Source organism: Panthera pardus, unplaced genomic scaffold (assembly GCF_024362965.1).
Source record: "Panthera pardus isolate Hobbes unplaced genomic scaffold, ASM2436296v1 HiC_scaffold_2, whole genome shotgun sequence".
NCBI lineage: Eukaryota > Metazoa > Chordata > Mammalia > Carnivora > Felidae > Panthera > Panthera pardus.
This window is the reverse complement of record NW_026526765.1, coordinates 98,132,858-98,150,197: the sequence shown is the minus strand read 5'-3', so window position 1 is coordinate 98,150,197 and position 17,340 is coordinate 98,132,858. Positions and strand designations below refer to the sequence as shown.

Genomic DNA, 17,340 nt, shown 5'->3' with positions numbered 1-17,340 from the left:
TAACCTGGGAAGAATAAGTCCTTCCAGAGACCCAAGTGCTTCCGCTGCTGTGTTTTTCTACTACTGCTGTATTGAGATACCTGATTTCTCTACGACTGATGATAATTCCAAACATGCCTAATTAAAGAATGCTTGTTCCTTTCCCCGCAGTTGGCTCCGAAAACCCACCACTAACAGTGATCCGAAAATTTGTACACCTGTTGGACCAAAGTAACTTAGATTTCCAGGAGGAGCTGGAGGTAGCACGATTAAGGGAAGAAGTCGTGACCAAGATCAGGGGCAATCAACAGCTGGAGAAAGACCTAAACCTGATGGACCTCAAGATTGGGCTCTTGGTGAAGAACAGGATCACGCTGGAGGTCAGTGCGATCTGTGGGGCTGCTGGCTCTCAGAAGAGAGAAGGGGCACGTACGTTGGCCCACAATGCCTTTGTCCAGCTAAACTCATTCGGAATCCAGGATGTGTGGTCCAGCTTCCTGGACCATTTTTCTCATGGTTCTCAGACCTGCAACATTTTATGCCCCACCCCTAGATAAGCTCTTTTGTAAGGCTTCTCTATCATTCTGAAATGAAATGACGTGAAATGAAGCCTGGTTACATATGTCCCTCCACAATAAGACTTTGCATGAGTATAGAAAAGTAATGTATGATAAAAACATGGATTTCGGCCTGAAAAAACATGGGCCAAATGCAATTAGAAGATGTGCTCAAGTTGCCCGAGGCTTGGATCTCTTCCCAGAATAACCACAGATTGAACAGTCTACCAATAGCTGCAGATGAGACTCTGGATACCAGCGAGAGGTGGAACTGCAGCGATTTCATCTCCCAAAATGGAAAACGTCTCTTTGCAAAGTTCACAAGAAGCAAGGAGTTCTCCCCCACAGAATTGCAGTCCTAGAAAATCCAATATATATTAAACCTGGGGGGAGGGATTTTGCTTTCACCTAAAGCAATTAGATTTGAGACTCAAATAATTACAGAATTTGGACCTACACGAATGACCAGCAGGACACTGAAAAATCCAGCCATGCGAAATAGGGACAGTTACTGACACAGGACTGTCGTACACATCGCAGGACAGTAGTGCTCCCTGCCCCCACCCAGTAGAAGCCAGCAGTCCCTTAGAGTTGTTAGGGTGTTAAAAAAAAAAAAAAAAAAAAAAAAAAAAAACCTTTGCACATTTCCAAAATGGTCCCTACAGAGTGGGGTGGCCCCCAAAATAGCCTCTAAGTAAGGAATGCTACAGTTTTGGATCTTTATGAAACTTGTTAATGTCAGAGCTCCCTCAAACTATGTTAAAAGTTTCATTTTTACCCAAGAAGTGGAAATTTGTAGGGTAAGATCTCTTACCATGTCACTGTCCCAGTGCCACATCAGTTTTCAGAAAATGTATAGGTCAAGAGGGGCATAGGGAGCTGACCTTCTGGAAACACTGAGAAAGCTACCATGCGTCAAACATGGCGTGCTCACTGCCACTGACTTGAATCTTTGGTTCTGGAAAACTGGGAGATGAGCAGCTCAGAAGGCCAGCAGATAAAAGGACATGAACACCCCACTCTTGTCTCCAGCCCTCACAGAGAAATAGTGAAATAGTGCGCAAAAAATAAGGACAATAGAGCAATTTACAAAACAGGAAATGATACTCTTTTCTAAATATTAAAGTATAGTGTAAATGTTCTGTATTAAGTCTGTTTTCATTATTTTATCCAGAAGAACCGTAGTCCTCTCGTTTTTAAAAATAATGTGTTTGTGTGTGACACACATGAGAATTTTTCAAGTGTAATATATTCCAGAAGGTCCTTCAGAAAACGCCTTTTATAGCCTTAAACTACTGTTTTACCCAATTCCCATAAAGTTGTAAACAGGAAATGCCTTGCCTTTTAAAGTAAAGGCTAGTTGCAAAATAGTAAATGGTAGAAATAACGTGTAGCTTGTTATTCATGTGGATAATGAAACCATGGCAAATTTTCAGGTTTTTTAAATGTTTAAGATTGTTCTTTTAGGTAATCCTAATTGATAGCTTTGTGAAACAGCTATTTTTTCATTTTACCTTTTCAAATGCCAAATATTGATCAATTACTGGAAATTAAAACTAAGGATTATTAAATATATGGTCTTTAGTCACTGACAGTAGCATTTTTAGTTTGATGCTAAGAATAGTACTGTTGAAGCTTTGTTTATAATAGTGAAAAAGTGGGAAATAACCCAAACACAAAAACAATAGAGAACAGCAGTAGGTTATATAGCCACGAAAAATAATTTTTCCAAGGCAGGGGCCTAATTCAAGGGCAGGGGGAAGAGTGTGCAGTGTGATAGAGAAGACCGTAGTACTTAAAGCAGTACAATTTCATTTGTTGTGGAAAATATATATATACTTAAAGCTAGGGAAAAAATGATTTTTCTTTGGGTGGGTGGTAAAATTTAACTTCTTGATCCTTTTTTATTTTTAAACAGTAAGCATATTTTTAGTGAGGAAAAAATACTTTTTTGTGATGTTTATTTTCTTTTTTTTTAATGATAAACACAATTCTATTTTTCTTAATATTTTTTACATTTTTTTTTTAATTTTTTTTCAATGTATGAAATTTATTGTCAAATTGGTTTCCATACAACACCCAGTGCTCATCCCAAAAGGTGCCCTCCTCAATACCCATCACCCACCCTCCCCTCCCTCCCACCCCCCATCAACCCTCAGTTTGTTCTCAGTTTTTAAGAGTCTCCTATGCTTTGGCTCTCTCCCACTGTAACCTCTTTTTTTTTTTTTCCTTCCCCTCCCCCATGGGTTTCTGTTAAGTTTCTCAGGATCCACATAAGAGTGAACACATATGGTATCTGTCTTTCTCTGTATGGCTTATTTCACTTAGCATCACACTCTCCAGTTCCATCCACGTTGCTACAAAGGGCCATATTTCATTCTTTCTCATTGCCACGTAGTACTCCATTGTGTATATAAACCACAATTTCTTTATCCATTCATCAGTTGATGGACATTTAGCCTCTTTCCATAATTTGGCTATTGTTGAGAGTGCTGCTATAAACATTGGGGTACAAGTGCCCTTATGCATCAGTACTCCTGTGATGTTTATTTTCAAGAGAGAGGGAGACATAGAATCTGAAGCAGGCCCCAGGCTGTGAGCTGTCAGCACAAAGCCCGACATGGGGCTCAAACACACGAACTGTGAGATCATGACCTGAGCCGAAGTCAGATGCTTAACCGACTGAGCCACTCAGATGCCCCAGGGAAAAATATTTTGAAAGGAAGTAGCTTAGTTTGTAAAGAATAATTCCAGCTCTCCAAAGTAACCATGTGTCTTAAAATTCTTCTAAAATTGGCATTCCTTGGGGGCATCTGGGTGACTCAGTTGGTTAAGCGCCAAACTCTTGATTTGGGCTCAGGTCATAATCCCAGGGTTTGTGTGATTGAGCCCCACATCAACTCCACGCTGAGTATAGAGCCTCCTGTAAGATTCTGTCCCTTCCTCTCCCTCTGCTCTCCCCTGCTTGCATGTGTTCATTCTCTCTCTCTCTCTCTCTCTCTCTCTCTCTCTCTCTCAAAATTAAAAAAAATTTTTTTTTTTTATTTAAATTGGCATTCCTTACTGGGCTGGCTTAGTCAGGAGAGGGTGCAACTCTTCGTCTTGAGGTCATGAATTCAAGCCCTAAGTTGGGCATAGAGCTTAATAAAAAGTAAATAGGGGTGCCGAGGTGGCTCAGTTGCTTGAGTTTCGGACTCTTGAGTTTGGCTCAAGTCATGATCCCAGGGTCAGGGGATGGAGCCATGCTGAGAGTGGGGCCCGCTTAAGATTCTCTCTCTCTCGGGCACCACTGGGTGACTCAGTCATTAAGTATCTGACTTCAGCTCAGGTCATGATCTCACAGTTCATGAGTTCAAGTCCCACATCAGGTGAGCTTGAGCCCTGCTTCATGTGACCCGGAGCCTGCTTTGGGTGAGCCCCACTTCATGCTCTCACACTGTCTCTCTCTCTGCCCCTCCAGAGATTTTCTCTCTCTCTCTCTCTCTCTGCCCCTCGCTCATTTGTGCCCTCCCTCTCTCTCTCAAAACAAAAAAAAATTCTGCCTCCTTCCACCCCTCTCCCCAGCGCGCGCTCGCTCTCTTGCTCTCCCTCTCTCTGTCTCTCTCTCTCTAAAATAAAAAATAATTGGTGCCTGGTGGCTCAGACAGTTAAGCGTCTGACTCTTGGTTTCAGCTCAGGTTATGGTCTCACAGTTCAGTGAGTTCAGCACCGACAGTGTGGAGCCTGCTTTGGATTCTCCTTCTCTGCCCCTCCTATGCTCGAGCACGCACTCCCTTTCTCTCTTTCTCTCAGAATAAATAAACTTAAAAAAAAATAAAATAAAATTGTATAATAAATAAAATTGGCATTCCTGCTAGAAATCACAGAAAGTCAGTGGATGAGTGAAGTGGCTAACATTGGTTTTAGGCAAAAACATTGGCTTGTAGATGGAAACAGAACAACTGGGGTAGAAGTTTCTTAGAGACATAGGAAGAAGGGTGTAAACTCAAACTACTCTGAGAGAAAATCTGGATAGAAATTACAAGTAGTTTTTTAATGTTTGTTTATTTTTGAGAGCGAGACCGAACGCCAGTGGGGGAGGGTCAGAGAGAGAGGGAGACACAGAATCCGAAGCAGGCTCCGGGCTCTGAGCTGTCAGCCCAGAGCCCGACACGGGGCTCGAACTCACCAGCCATGAGATCATGACCTGAGCCGGAGTCCGACACTTAAATGACCGAGCCACCCAGGTGCCCCGAAAGTAAAAGTCATCTTGAATCCCTGAATTTCCCATTGATGAATGTGGTGTATCATAAAAGACTTGAAGGCCAGGGCTGCCTGGAACCCAGGTGAAGACTAATTTTACCGCTTCATTACACCATTTCACTGTGTATATTAGCAGGTTTCCATGGGCATGTTTCTTAACCTCTCTGAACCTTGTTTTCTTCACCGAAAATGTGCTAAATGTTTCCCGTATATTGTTTTTAATCTTGACAGCAGCTCACACTGCTATTATTAAGCCCATGTTATAGACCTAGGAAACAGGCTTAGAGAGGTTAACCTGCACAAGGTCGCAAAGCTTACTAGCCTTCGCAGATACCCCTATTTTCGTGTCTCCAAAACCCCAAACCTTGGACTAGTCTGTAACTTCCATAAAACTTTTTATATTACCGCATATAACCTGCATGCAAGTATCTGTTATTAGGGGAAGGGACAAAATGGTGGCAATATGAAAATAAGAGAATGTCATGAACAAGTTATTAAATACTGTTGCTCCTTCAAACCACGATTCTTCAAATGTTTGGTATTTATTGGTAAGAATAGAGGACATTAAATTTCTATTAATGAAAAGCATATGACTCTGTTTGGAACCCCTCTCTGGGTTGGCCTTCGGCCCCCTCTTCAACCTTCCCAAAGAAAACTTGCCTTGCCACAAGAGCCGTCTTGAGCAAGGCATAGTTTCCCCGGAAAGAATGAAGAAAGAAGGGCTTACTGCCGGTGCTGCGCTTGGACCTGCGGCCGATACTGTTCTATCCACACAGCTGCTAACTCCCTCGCCCTTCCCCTTCAGGACTCAGCCTCTGATGCTCCTGCTTCCCATCCCAGATGACTCTCCCTGTCCTGTCCTCGCCAGAGGTCTCTATTTCTAATGCAGAGCAATTTAGTTCTAGAAGCCCAGGAGCTTGCTTGCCACTCCCACTCTCCTCTTGTGTGTACGTCAAAAACCAAGATGTAAAGATGGGCTCTGGGATCAGAACATACGAGAAGTCTTCAGTTTCCAGAGCTACCTCAGTGGACGATAATTGGAGGGGAAGTTAAATAGCAAGTTGTTTTTTTTTTTCTGCCATGTATTTAAAACCAAGATCATATGTTTATTCCATGTATTTGAGGGAATTCAATGGTCTATACCTCACCAGTTACTTGAAGACAAGAGAGCTGGGTTGTCTGAAACTCTAAACCAGACTTCTGGTGATGTTTTAAGACTTGCTGTCAATAAGGATGTCAGGCAGCTGCCTGCCTAGACTTCCTCTTAACCTCCATGTGGTGCTAAGCATACTTCCTTTTTAATCCTGAAGTATTTTATATGTCTGTGAAATGAAGGTGAAAATGTTGCCTTTCTAAAAAATTTCATGGAAATGCAAATCAAATCCCCCTCATTCTGCATATGAGCAATTAAGAAGACAGATGTTAAGTGATGAAGTCCAGGTTTTCCCTAAGCTGAGAATGGCAAAGAATAAAACCACAGACCTGGAGGGCAGTGGATATAACCATATAGAACCATCTTATTTATCTCAGAGCTCCAAGGGCTTTTTCCTACGTGTGACTGAACCAGGGAGAACGGGGTGGGAGAATGGGGTGCTAGGAGGTAAGCAGATTTAGAGCCTGTACGCAAAAGCTGACAGTGGTTCTCACCCCCAGGGCCAATTGGAAATGGTGGCAGGCACATTTTTGACTGTGAAAATGACTAGGGTCCCTACTGGTATTTGGTGGACAGAGGCCAGGGATGCTAGATGACCAGCAGAACATGCACAGCAAAGCTTTTTATTGCCTGAAATTCCCAGAGTGCCCCCTCAGGAACAGTGGTCAAGCATCCTAATGCTGGCCGCAGATCAGCTTCTCACATGGAGGCTGGGCTAAGAGCTCGGGGAAGCAGATGGAAGAACAGTTAGGAAAAACAGCTTTATTGCCACCTGTTCTATGGAACAGTGACCCATTGTTACGTGGCAGAGGAGGCATTCTAGAGCAGTGGCGTTCATGTGAGTCATGTGCCCTTGCTGGGTCATGAAATCAATTTAGTGAGTCACATCAGCATTCCTTAAAAAAGAATAGAATAAAAGCAAATTGAAGGTACCAGAGTGTATCCCAGTAGTATGGCTAAGTATTTTGTAGTGAGTGTGTGTGTGCACGTGACTGTGTGTTCCCCAGCGAAAGATGTAAGTTGTATTTTTTGCAGTGGATCCCTGTAAAAATGTGTGACAGACCCTTTTCTAAAAGTTCTACTCTTGTTCCTGACTCTTGAAACATCTGAAAGGGACACAATAGCCTGAAGGGACCTCTTGACGATATTTGCAGTCATCCCTTTTCCAAGATTCTCTGTAAATGGTTAAAGGAGCACGATTGACAAAAACTTTGTTAAAGATTTAGGGGATTCCTCTCACTTCTATCTCTAATCTCTGCCTCACGTATTTTCTTGCAAGTGCTTTTATAGTTTTAGATCTAATTCATTCTTTCAAAGTGTACACTTTAATGGTATTTAGTATATTCAAAAAACTGTGCAACCGTAATTTCCATAATTCTAAAACATTCACCCCAAAAAGAAACCCCAGAGAAAATGTTCTCAGATAGTGTGTGCATTTTATCATATGTGAATATCATTTCAGTTACAAAAAAAAAAAATTACACCTGTATTCATTAATGGTTATTACCTATTCTCCCCTATAGCAGAGCAACCGTTAATCTATTTTCTATCTCAATAGATTGGCCTGTTGTTGATATTTCATATGAATAGAATCACACAGTATCTGGTCTATTGTGACCTACTTCTTTGACTTGATATAGTGTTTTTAAGGTTCACCCATGTTTTAGCATGAATCAGTACTTCCTTCCATTTTATTGACAAATAAAATTCCATTGTATGGCTCTACCACATTTTGTCTATCCATTCATCAGTTAAGGAACATTTGAGTTATTTCCCTTTAAGGGGTATTATAATAATTGAGCATTCATATACATGTTTTTGTGTGAATGTGTGTTTTCTCTTCTCTTGGATATACCCCTAAGAGTGGAATTGCTGCGTCATACGGTAATTCTGTGTTTACTCTCAAAAAACTGCCACAATGTTTTCTAAGTGGCTATAGTTTACATTCCTACCAACAGGGTATGAATTGAGAAGATGTCTATTCAAATCTTTTGCCCAGTTTTGATTGGGCTGGGTTTTTTGGGGGGGGTTTTTTTGAGATGCAAAGAGTTCTTTGTATCCCTTTTTCGATGCATAATTTGCAAATATTTTCTCCCCTTCTGTGGGTTCTTTTTATTAATAGTGTCCTTTGAAGCATAAAGGTTTTACTTTTCATGAACTCCAATTTATCTTTTTTTTCTTTTGTCACTAGTACTTTTGGTATCCTAACTAAGAAACCATTGCCTGATCCAGGGGGAACAAAGATTTATGCCTAGGTTTTCTTTCAAATAGTTTTAGCTGCTGCATTTAGTTCTTTGATGTCTTGTGAGTTAATTTTGTTTATGGTGTGAGGCAGGGGTCTGACTTCTTTCTTTTAAATGTGAATGTCCAGTTATCCCAGAATCATTTGTTGGAAAGATCATTCTCTCCTTAATGAAATGTATTAATGCCTATATTACATCTTAAAAGCAAATAAGTGCAGCTTTGGAGAACAAATATTGTAAAAGCCAAACTCACCTGTGAGCTGGATTTCCTTAACATTCTCAATCCTTTGTTTCTTCATGAATGAAATGTGGAAAAATCAATCTTTCCAACTATGTGTTTCAGGATGCGTATGAAGGAAGGAGATAAAGAATACCATAGTAAAAAGTAGTCCTTTCATAATTTTTTTTTTCAGGATGTAATTTCACACAGAACAAAGCTGAATAAGAAAAAACATGGAGAAATGCAAATACTGAATAACACTGACAGCCAGGGAATTAAAAGTTTAAGTAAGGAGAGGAGAAAAACACTAGAAACGTATCAGCAGCTGTTTTATCTTTTACAGGTGAGAATATTTGCTTTTACTCTAAGTTTTGGATCGATATGTTTTGGATCACTCTAAGTTTTATGGTTTACAGTGCAATTTCCCCCCGTGCTAAAGTTGTGGTAGCTGACACGTTTTGAGCGCCTCCTAAGTACCACGTGTCATTCTGGGATGTTTGGCATACATTATCCCATGTAATTCTTACTACAACCCTGGAAACCATCAGAAAATAGTAATTATTGTTATTCCCCTATTATGTGTGAGAAAACTGGGACACAGCCGGCAGAGGGTAAAGCAAGGGTATTGGAAACCAGTCAGTTTGACTTTGGAGCCCCTGCTTTCGTGACATTATATTATAGTTATCTTCAGAAACAGTATACACCTAATACTAACATAAGTAGATGCTGTCAGCCATGAAAAAAAGTATGTGAAAAATGGATCTTGACCTGTACCAGCTTGCCCTTCATGCAAGAAAAGAGCCAGAGAATTTGGATCAGGGAAATAGGGTATCTTTTTTATTTCATTATTTTCATGCCACTACTCTGATGTAAATGAACCGTAATTCTCTACTGCTTCCAGGGTGCAGGTGAGAGCTAATCAGCTGAGCTGCTTGTGGTTGGACTGTGGTAGACCAGCTATTGTTTTGGTTAATCCCTCATTCACCTCATCTACCCTACTAGCTCATCCACTTAGTCCCAAGTAAACTGAGTAAGCGCTAGTGATAAACAAAGCCTCCCCTTGGGCAGGAAACCTTTCCCCCAAAAGTTCAATCAGCCCGACTTGCCTGAGTCTGAGTCGGTGTCCCTTTGTGTGGCTGCTTCTGCTTGTGATGGTGATTCCCTCAAGGCCTGGAGGTGCCTGAATCTTTGCCTGAGGATGGCTCTGGCAGGAGGTATACAGAGAACACATTACTCAAACCATGAATGAAGTGTGGTTTGCCCCAAGGAAAGAAGTTATGTTAACTTTAGCAGAGTTGAGAAGTCTACCTGGAATAATAGATTGTAAAGCAAGTGTAGTGCCACAGATGGCCACAATGTGGCAGCATACAGAAAATGTTAAAACAGTATTGTTCCAGGAATCCATTGCTTAATTAACACCAGCAACCATCCCAGAAAGGAAGGGTTTTTGTCTACCTAAATTAGAAGTCTAGTCATGCACCACTTGGAAATTTAATCTTTGGCATTTATTCTTTTTGATATCCGTGAACCTCCCAAATGTATGAGGCTTCTTTAGGATTCAGCTTGTAACATTAGATTTTGATAGATTTTGTGTCATAAGGAAAGTGGAAGTAGTCATTGGCCTAAGACTTCTATTTTTTACCCTGTTCCATAAGTAGAGACCCATTAAGAGAAAGGGTAAAAAAGCACAGGAACATATTGAGAATATTCCCACCAAGTTCGATTCCCCAAACAACCCAAAACTGATAGTCCCAGAGCATGCCCGTTCAGTTGTACAAAGGGAAGTGTCTCTTGAAACCATGTATTTTTCTTTACTTTTCCTCTCTCTCCTTTGGAGACATTAGCCCAAGATCATTGAGGAAACTATATAAAAGCAAGTGGTCTGGATTTGGCCTTGGGTTACTGCCTTGGCAAGAATTATTAGCCAAAGCACAGGACAGCTAATATAGAGATTGTTGAGTTTGCCTCTTCAGTATGAGCCTAAATGTAAAACTTTTAGGTCATCTGGGAGGAACGAGGAACAGGATTCGTTAGCTTTAGAGTGAGTTTCCTTTCTCATAATCCCATGCTTAGTGTGGGAAAAGAATCAATGCAGCACTGTAAAGAAAAACGTCCTCAGCTACTGCTTCAGAAAATTTCAGCCAATAATTATTGAGCTTGAAAGTAAATTTAGTAGTAAAGTAAACTAGAATTTGTGTTTTCTTAAAAACTTTGAAGCAAAACTGCTTGGGTGTATTAAGTGAACACGAGTTTGCATGTATGGAAAAGTTTCTTTTCTCATCGGAAGGAAGGCGAAGGGTAGGATATTTACTTTCTTTGCATGAATATTTTCCTCTCTTGCCTAAATAATAGTTTTTCTCCTCTAACTTCCACCTGGCTGGTGTAGCTGTTGGAGAAAAGCCATATAACCCGAAGTCTGGTGTTGTATCTCAGGAGCTCCACCCTGAGCGGAGCCCTCAGAACTCCACATCAATTTTCTTTTTTTAATTCTTGAGTTCTAAGGTGTCTTTTTTACCCCCTGTCATTTTCTTCTGCTTTTCATCCTATCAACTGTCCTGACCTTCACCCTTCTCTTCAGCCTCCCTACCTCACTCCTACCTTCTCTCTCCTTGGAAAACATCATGACCATCCCACTGTCTCTACATGTAAACATACCCTTTTTCTAGACTCAGAATATGGGATGTATTTCCTTCTATTCATTCAGCAGTCCTTCTAGAATAGTCTGTTTCACTGGGCCCTTGTTTCATTATTGCCAGTATCTTCGGATACCAGATTCTGTTTTCTATCCCCTCTCTCTTCTGTGTCTCTATAATAAATATTAATATGTGACTTGAAATGGTTAACAGTATAAAGTGCACACAATTGTATTTAATTAAATAAATCCTGTCGTAGCTTTCTAATATAACTTCCTGTGGTATCGATATTAGCTGATACCTTTTAAAGTATTATTTTGTGCCAGATACTCCACTAGAGGCTTTATGCATATTAAATTACTGAAGGGCAGGGAATTGGGTACTCCTTTCTGCTTTAATAATATATTAACATACAGTTTTGGGGGGGGACTTTGTCTGTCTTCTCTCTTTTCTTTTAGACCAATCCTTTATATCTGGCTAAGCTGATTTTCCAGATGCCACAGAACAAGTCAACTAAATTTATGGATACTGTTATTTTCACACTATACAATTATGCTTCCAATCAGCGAGAAGAATATCTACTCCTCAAGCTTTTTAAGACAGCTCTGGAGGAAGAAATAAAGTAGGTATATAAATATATATGTAAAGATATTAATGAATAGATCTTTTTAGATTATCATTATTTGCTAAAATAATATTTAAATTATTCTCAGAAATGACTCATACATATTAAAGTGTATCAAATTCCTTAAGAAATTTCTACATCACTATAGATATATTCATGTACAGCTTTCTCCCACCAGTGATACCTTTTTTTACTGCTAAATTAACTTTTGATTTTGCAAGTATGCAACAACTTGAAAATCAGAAGTTTTTTGAAAGTCAGTGAGAAAAAATTTAACTTAATTAAAATTCTGTGAGTAATAAAGTTATAAACAGATGGGGGTAACAATCTCTGCCAGATACTCTTTTTATACTTCTCTTACTGGAATTAAACTGCTTTTCGCTGATTTCAGATTCAGTTAAGGTAAGGAAAAAAATGTGGATATCTATACTAAGTGGGCAAAAAAAAAAAAAAAAATGAAAATGCCCTTAGCAACTAGCTGGAACCTTAACTGCCTTCCTGGCTTCTTAATACCTTAAGCTATACTATTTCCTACAGATCTCTGAAACATATTAGCTAGGAACCTCTGCCCTCAGGGTACCTGTGAACCAACATGAGAAATATATGGGAATGTGTGCACTGAAATAAATAAGTACTAATGAATGATCCATATCGTGTAACAGATCAGAGGGATGGAAAGAAAAGTTCCAGTTACAAATGGTATTGTAATAGTGATGTAACAGGACAGATGGCTGCTACGCTTGTGGTAAACCTAGCATAACATATAAACTTGTCAGAACACGAAGTTGTATACCTGAAACTAACATTGTGTGTCATCGGTCCTCAAATTAAGAAGTAATAAATATATACATACATACATAAGGAAAGCTCCAGTTAAATTAGGTCACTCAATAAAGATTTTGTGGAAGAGGAAGTCATTGATCCAAATCCTTGAAGTATATCTATAGTTTTTTATAAGAAAAAGTGGAAAAGGGAAATAAGGCACACCGCTGACAGAAACAGCACGGGCCAAAGTCCAACAAAGCCGGTAGGATCAATCTAGCCAAGATGCGATTTAACCCAGATGACTGGGAGGTGGAGCTAAAAGGATAGGTTGGGCCAGATCATGGGAGTCGCTGAGTAGAGGCCTGAGTGCAACACACTGTTTACTTCCTGTGAAGGTGTGAAAGGCCTTTGAGTGGGGGATTGACCCAGCCGCTTCGGGTTTTTAGAAGAATTGTTCTACTGCTGTGTATGAATAGAATAGATTATAGCTGCCCAGTTCAGAAAAATGGGGGAGTCAGAAGGAAAAAGATGTAGTTGGGAGTGTTAGAGCAATATGAGCTACAGGTATAGAATTTATGGGTGAAAATGCTCAGCAGAAAACTGGAAATTGAAGACCCAACTCCCAGGAAGGAGAAGTGGATTACTCACTGGGCTCAGAGGACAATTTCCAAAGAGATGGTCATTGAAGTTGCACGTATGAGTGAGGTCTGATGATAGATCATGGAGAAAGACATGAGTGGGAACAGTTAAAATGTGGGAAGCGGAGCAGCAAAGGAAAAAGAGGGAATGACTGAGTAAGGTAAGAAACGGAATGCAGCTCTTTGAGACTGTAAAGGAAAAGGGGGTACAGAGGGGGCCAGTGGTCGTGTGGGAGCGTCAGAGGTTGCACAGAGGTGAAAGGGAGGAGGAGGAGGGATGCACGGGAGTTGGCAGTCAGCAGTCGAGAAAAGCTCTCTCAGCCATGTGACATAGTCTCAGCCAGAAGCTGCCCCGCAGTCACTTTGGGATTCGAAGAAGCGGAGTTAGTTCATTGAATCAAGAAAGTTGTTCTTGAAATTTGGTAATTAGACGGGACATAATACTTGCACAGTGGTACCCTGTATTCTTCTTAGTGTTGGTCCACTTTCAGTTCCTTCCTGCCTTCTAGACTGAAACAGAGGCTGAGCGCTTAGGTTTTAAGTGCTTGAGTTCCTCAAATAAGGAACACACGTGTCAGAAATGATTGCTTCCTTTTAAACCACACCATCTTTGATTTTCATGGAGCAAGTCCTTGCTTGCCAGAGGGACCATACACTGTTGAAAACTCTGTACATAGAGGCAAACCACTTGTTTTGGTCTGGGCTTGTTTTAGGTCAAAGGTGGATCAGGTACAGGACATAGTGACTGGGAACCCCACTGTCATCAAGATGGTTGTGAGCTTCAACAGGGGGGCCCGTGGACAGAACACCCTGCGCCAGCTCCTGGCTCCCGTAGTGAAAGAGATCCTCGATGACAAGTCCCTGACCATCAACACAAACCCCGTAGAGGTGTACAAGGCTTGGGTGAACCAACTAGAAACACAGACTGGAGAAGCCAGGTAACTGAGGCCGGAAGATGTTGGTTTTGCAGTCGTGTTTTATTACCATTTTTACATGGTTATTATATATACTCTTAAACTCTGTTAAAAGAACAAAATTTAGGGGCACCTGGGTGGCTCAGTCGGTTAAGTGTCCAGCTCTTGGTTCCGACTTAGGTCATGATCCCACAGTTCATGGGTTTGAGCCCCACATCAGGCTCTATGCTCACAGTGCAGAGCCTGCTTTGGATTCTCTCTCTGTTTCTCTCTCTCTCTCTCTCTGCCACCCTCTACCCCTCCTCCCCCCCCCCCCCCAGTCCCCAGCCACTGCTCATGCTCTCTCTCTCAAAATAAATAAAAGCTTTTTTAAAAAAGTTTAAAAAAAAACAAAATTTACTATCCAGAGTCAGTTTTCACTTCAAGATGTTACTCCTTTAACATATCCATGCAGGCCACATTCTTGGACTCATCTTGGTTTTGCATGGTATTTTCACATTTCAGTACCAGTTGAGCCCCAAAGCCACAATTTCTGTAATTCTCTGCCTTGGTTCTTCGTCGTGTGTTTCTAAACCTAGACCTAGAAATGGCACACCTCCTCACCTGATGATATGCACTGTTTCACAACTCCCAAGTGAGTGGCTTGCCTGCGTAAGCATTAATAAGCCAGGTGGAATGGGCTTATTCTGGGTGGTAGTTTGTAGATCTAAGCAATCCCGGCTTTTTATTTTCTGCAAAAGGATGCCTTGTGCAATAGTTCAGATACGCACAGAGAATTACATGGATGGTTCTCACGCACTGTCTGTAACAGCAAAAAGTTGGGGAAAGTCAAAATATTTAGCTTTGAGGAATTTGTTAAATAAATGTTTGTATAACACATAGTAGACTAATAACTGTTTGGAATAATGATATATTTTTATTGGTATGGAAAAATGCTTGTATAGTTTTCAGTTGCAGGTGGGTAAAATAACCCACTTTCTATAAAATATATATACATGTGTATGTACACACACACACACAAATAGGATCTGTGTGGGATATGCCTAGGCACCAACTCCCTTATATCCAGGCGTATGGAAGGCCCACATACCCAGAATTATACAGTAGTACCTAGAAAGCTATGCATCAAGATGTGAAAAATGGTTGTCTCTAGGTTGGTATTGTTGTTTGCCTATATGCATTTTTTTTTTTTTCTGTAAGGAACATACTGCTTTTTTGTCATTGAAGAGATAGAAAGTTAGGTTTATATCATTTGAGTCGCCCGTTATTTTGCCAGAAGAGCCCCAAGAGGGAGACTGAAGTCCCCCTGATCCACTAGTGACAGAGGGACTGTCTGGGCACGTAGGGCCTCCCCTGTGTGGGTGGAGTCCGCTTCACTGTACAAAGCTTGATTGTAGAAACAGCTTGGCAAGGACACAAATGCTTATTCCAAGGCCCCAATTAATTGAAGGCCCTTGTTGTGTTTTCAGCAAGCTGCCTTATGATGTGACCACAGAACAAGCTCTGACATACCCAGAAGTGAAAAATAAACTGGAGGCATCCATTGAGAACCTGAGAAGGGTCACGGACAAAGTCCTGAAATCTATCATTTCTTCCCGAGATCTACTACCGTAAGTTGTACATGTAGCAACGTGAACATTCTTCACTGAAAGTTCTTGAAATGCTATGTAAAAGAAATCATGGCAGTAAAGAGAGGAGTGTTCCCTGATACTGTTTGACTACTTTAAAAGATCGCTTGTGTTTGCATTTTAAATGCACAACTGTTCTCTAAAGAGGGGACACTCAGTTACTATCATCGGTGAAGGTCCTGTGATTCTGTTACCATCTCATTTTATGTTTAATTTTTTAAGACCACTGCTCAGCTTTAGTTGACAGGAACAACTGCTATGTATTTCTTCCTCACTTAGCCTTTTTTCCATTATTTTCTTTTGTCATCTGTTTTACATGTAGTTATGGATTGAGGTATATAGCCAAAGTACTGAAGAATTCGATCCATGAGAAATTTCCTGACGCCACAGAAGATGAACTATTAAAGGTAGATTTTCAAGGGTCATCTCACCCTAGCCTCCCCTGGGGGTGTCAGCCAAAATTACCAGCATACCATTTTGTGAGATTTTTTTTTTATCTCCTGTATACCTGTGTGTGTAAAAAGTTACAGGTCTTCTGTTTTTAATGACTGTCAAGATTATTGATTATCCTGAGTTTACTTTGGAGATCTTACACATTATTGACATTCTGCATTTAGAGCACTTTGGGGCAATATGGTCTAATCAATTCTATTTCTCACCAAAAATAATTTTGTTAACTATACCAGTAATGGGTGATTCTGTTCACTCCCTTTACCTAACTCCTTTATAAGATTCAGATCAGAAAATGATCTTTCTTGGGAATCGTCAGTAAATACTGACTTCAACTTAAAGGAATCTAAAGCTCTTGAGTTTTTTCTCTTAAAAATAGTCTTTTCCTCTGCATTACCCCAGATTGTTGGAAACCTCCTGTACTATCGGTACATGAACCCAGCTATCGTAGCTCCTGACGGCTTTGATATCATCGACATGACAGCCGGAGGTCAGATAACTTCCGACCAAAGGAGAAATTTGGGATCGGTGGCCAAGGTTCTTCAGCATGCAGCCTCCAATAAGCTGTTTGAAGGAGAAAATGAGCATCTCTCATCTATGAACAATTATTTATCAGAGACCTATCATGAGTTCAGGTGAGAGGGCTCATGGCCTGTGGAGAAACTTGGAAGATGATGAACAAGAATAATGTGTGTTCTGTACACAGAACTGGAGTTGGGGGTGAGGGACGGGAGCCTCAGGTGGTGGCGTGCATTTTTTCTGGTTGGCCCTGTGGGGAAAGAGGATGGGTACTTGTGTCTGGGGCTCCCCGTCCCACCCCTGTACCTGGTACCCCTGCCATACTGAGTCATCCCCAGATGTTTGATTTCTGCTGTGGACAAAACGAAATGTTTATTTTTCCTGGTATGCTGCAGGCTAATAGTACTTAGAATAAAAGTCAGAATGGCTGATGTCTTCTTCATTGAACTTAAGAAGATAGTTTTTGAGTTTTTTGTTTGTTTGTTTTAAAGAATGTGTCCAGTGAGAAAGAACCTGCTTATCTGCATCAAACACTTTAGTAGGAAATGGAGTATTTGGTTTTCAAAAAGCTAGGAAAATCCAGCTTTTATATTTCTTGTGGATTGTATATGAATATGTCCTATTCTCAAACCTCTCTTAGCCGTGTAAGACTTAATGTCATTGACTTGATATGCATTTCCAAATTATATCCCTAATCTTTCCGTGGGAACATTTTAGGAGTGAGTCTGGTGGGAAGATGTACTCACCCTGAGCTCTCCGAGGAAGCATGTTCAA

At 40.7% G+C, this 17,340-nt stretch overlaps 1 protein-coding gene across 3 annotated transcripts in view; it reads left to right on the top strand.

The window, feature by feature from the left end:
• Positions 1 to 17,340, top strand: part of IQGAP2 (IQ motif containing GTPase activating protein 2) — a 293,312-nt gene that overhangs the window by 245,785 nt on the left and 30,187 nt on the right. For all 3 annotated transcript variants that reach the window (XM_019462972.2, XM_019462973.2, XM_019462975.2), the window contains 7 exons: positions 151 to 359; positions 8,588 to 8,737; positions 11,486 to 11,649; positions 13,769 to 13,993; positions 15,439 to 15,579; positions 15,920 to 16,004; positions 16,450 to 16,682. In XM_019462972.2, the coding sequence (XP_019318517.2) occupies positions 151 to 359; positions 8,588 to 8,737; positions 11,486 to 11,649; positions 13,769 to 13,993; positions 15,439 to 15,579; positions 15,920 to 16,004; positions 16,450 to 16,682 (1,207 nt within the window). The remainder of the gene's footprint in view (positions 1 to 150; positions 360 to 8,587; positions 8,738 to 11,485; positions 11,650 to 13,768; positions 13,994 to 15,438; positions 15,580 to 15,919; positions 16,005 to 16,449; positions 16,683 to 17,340) is intronic.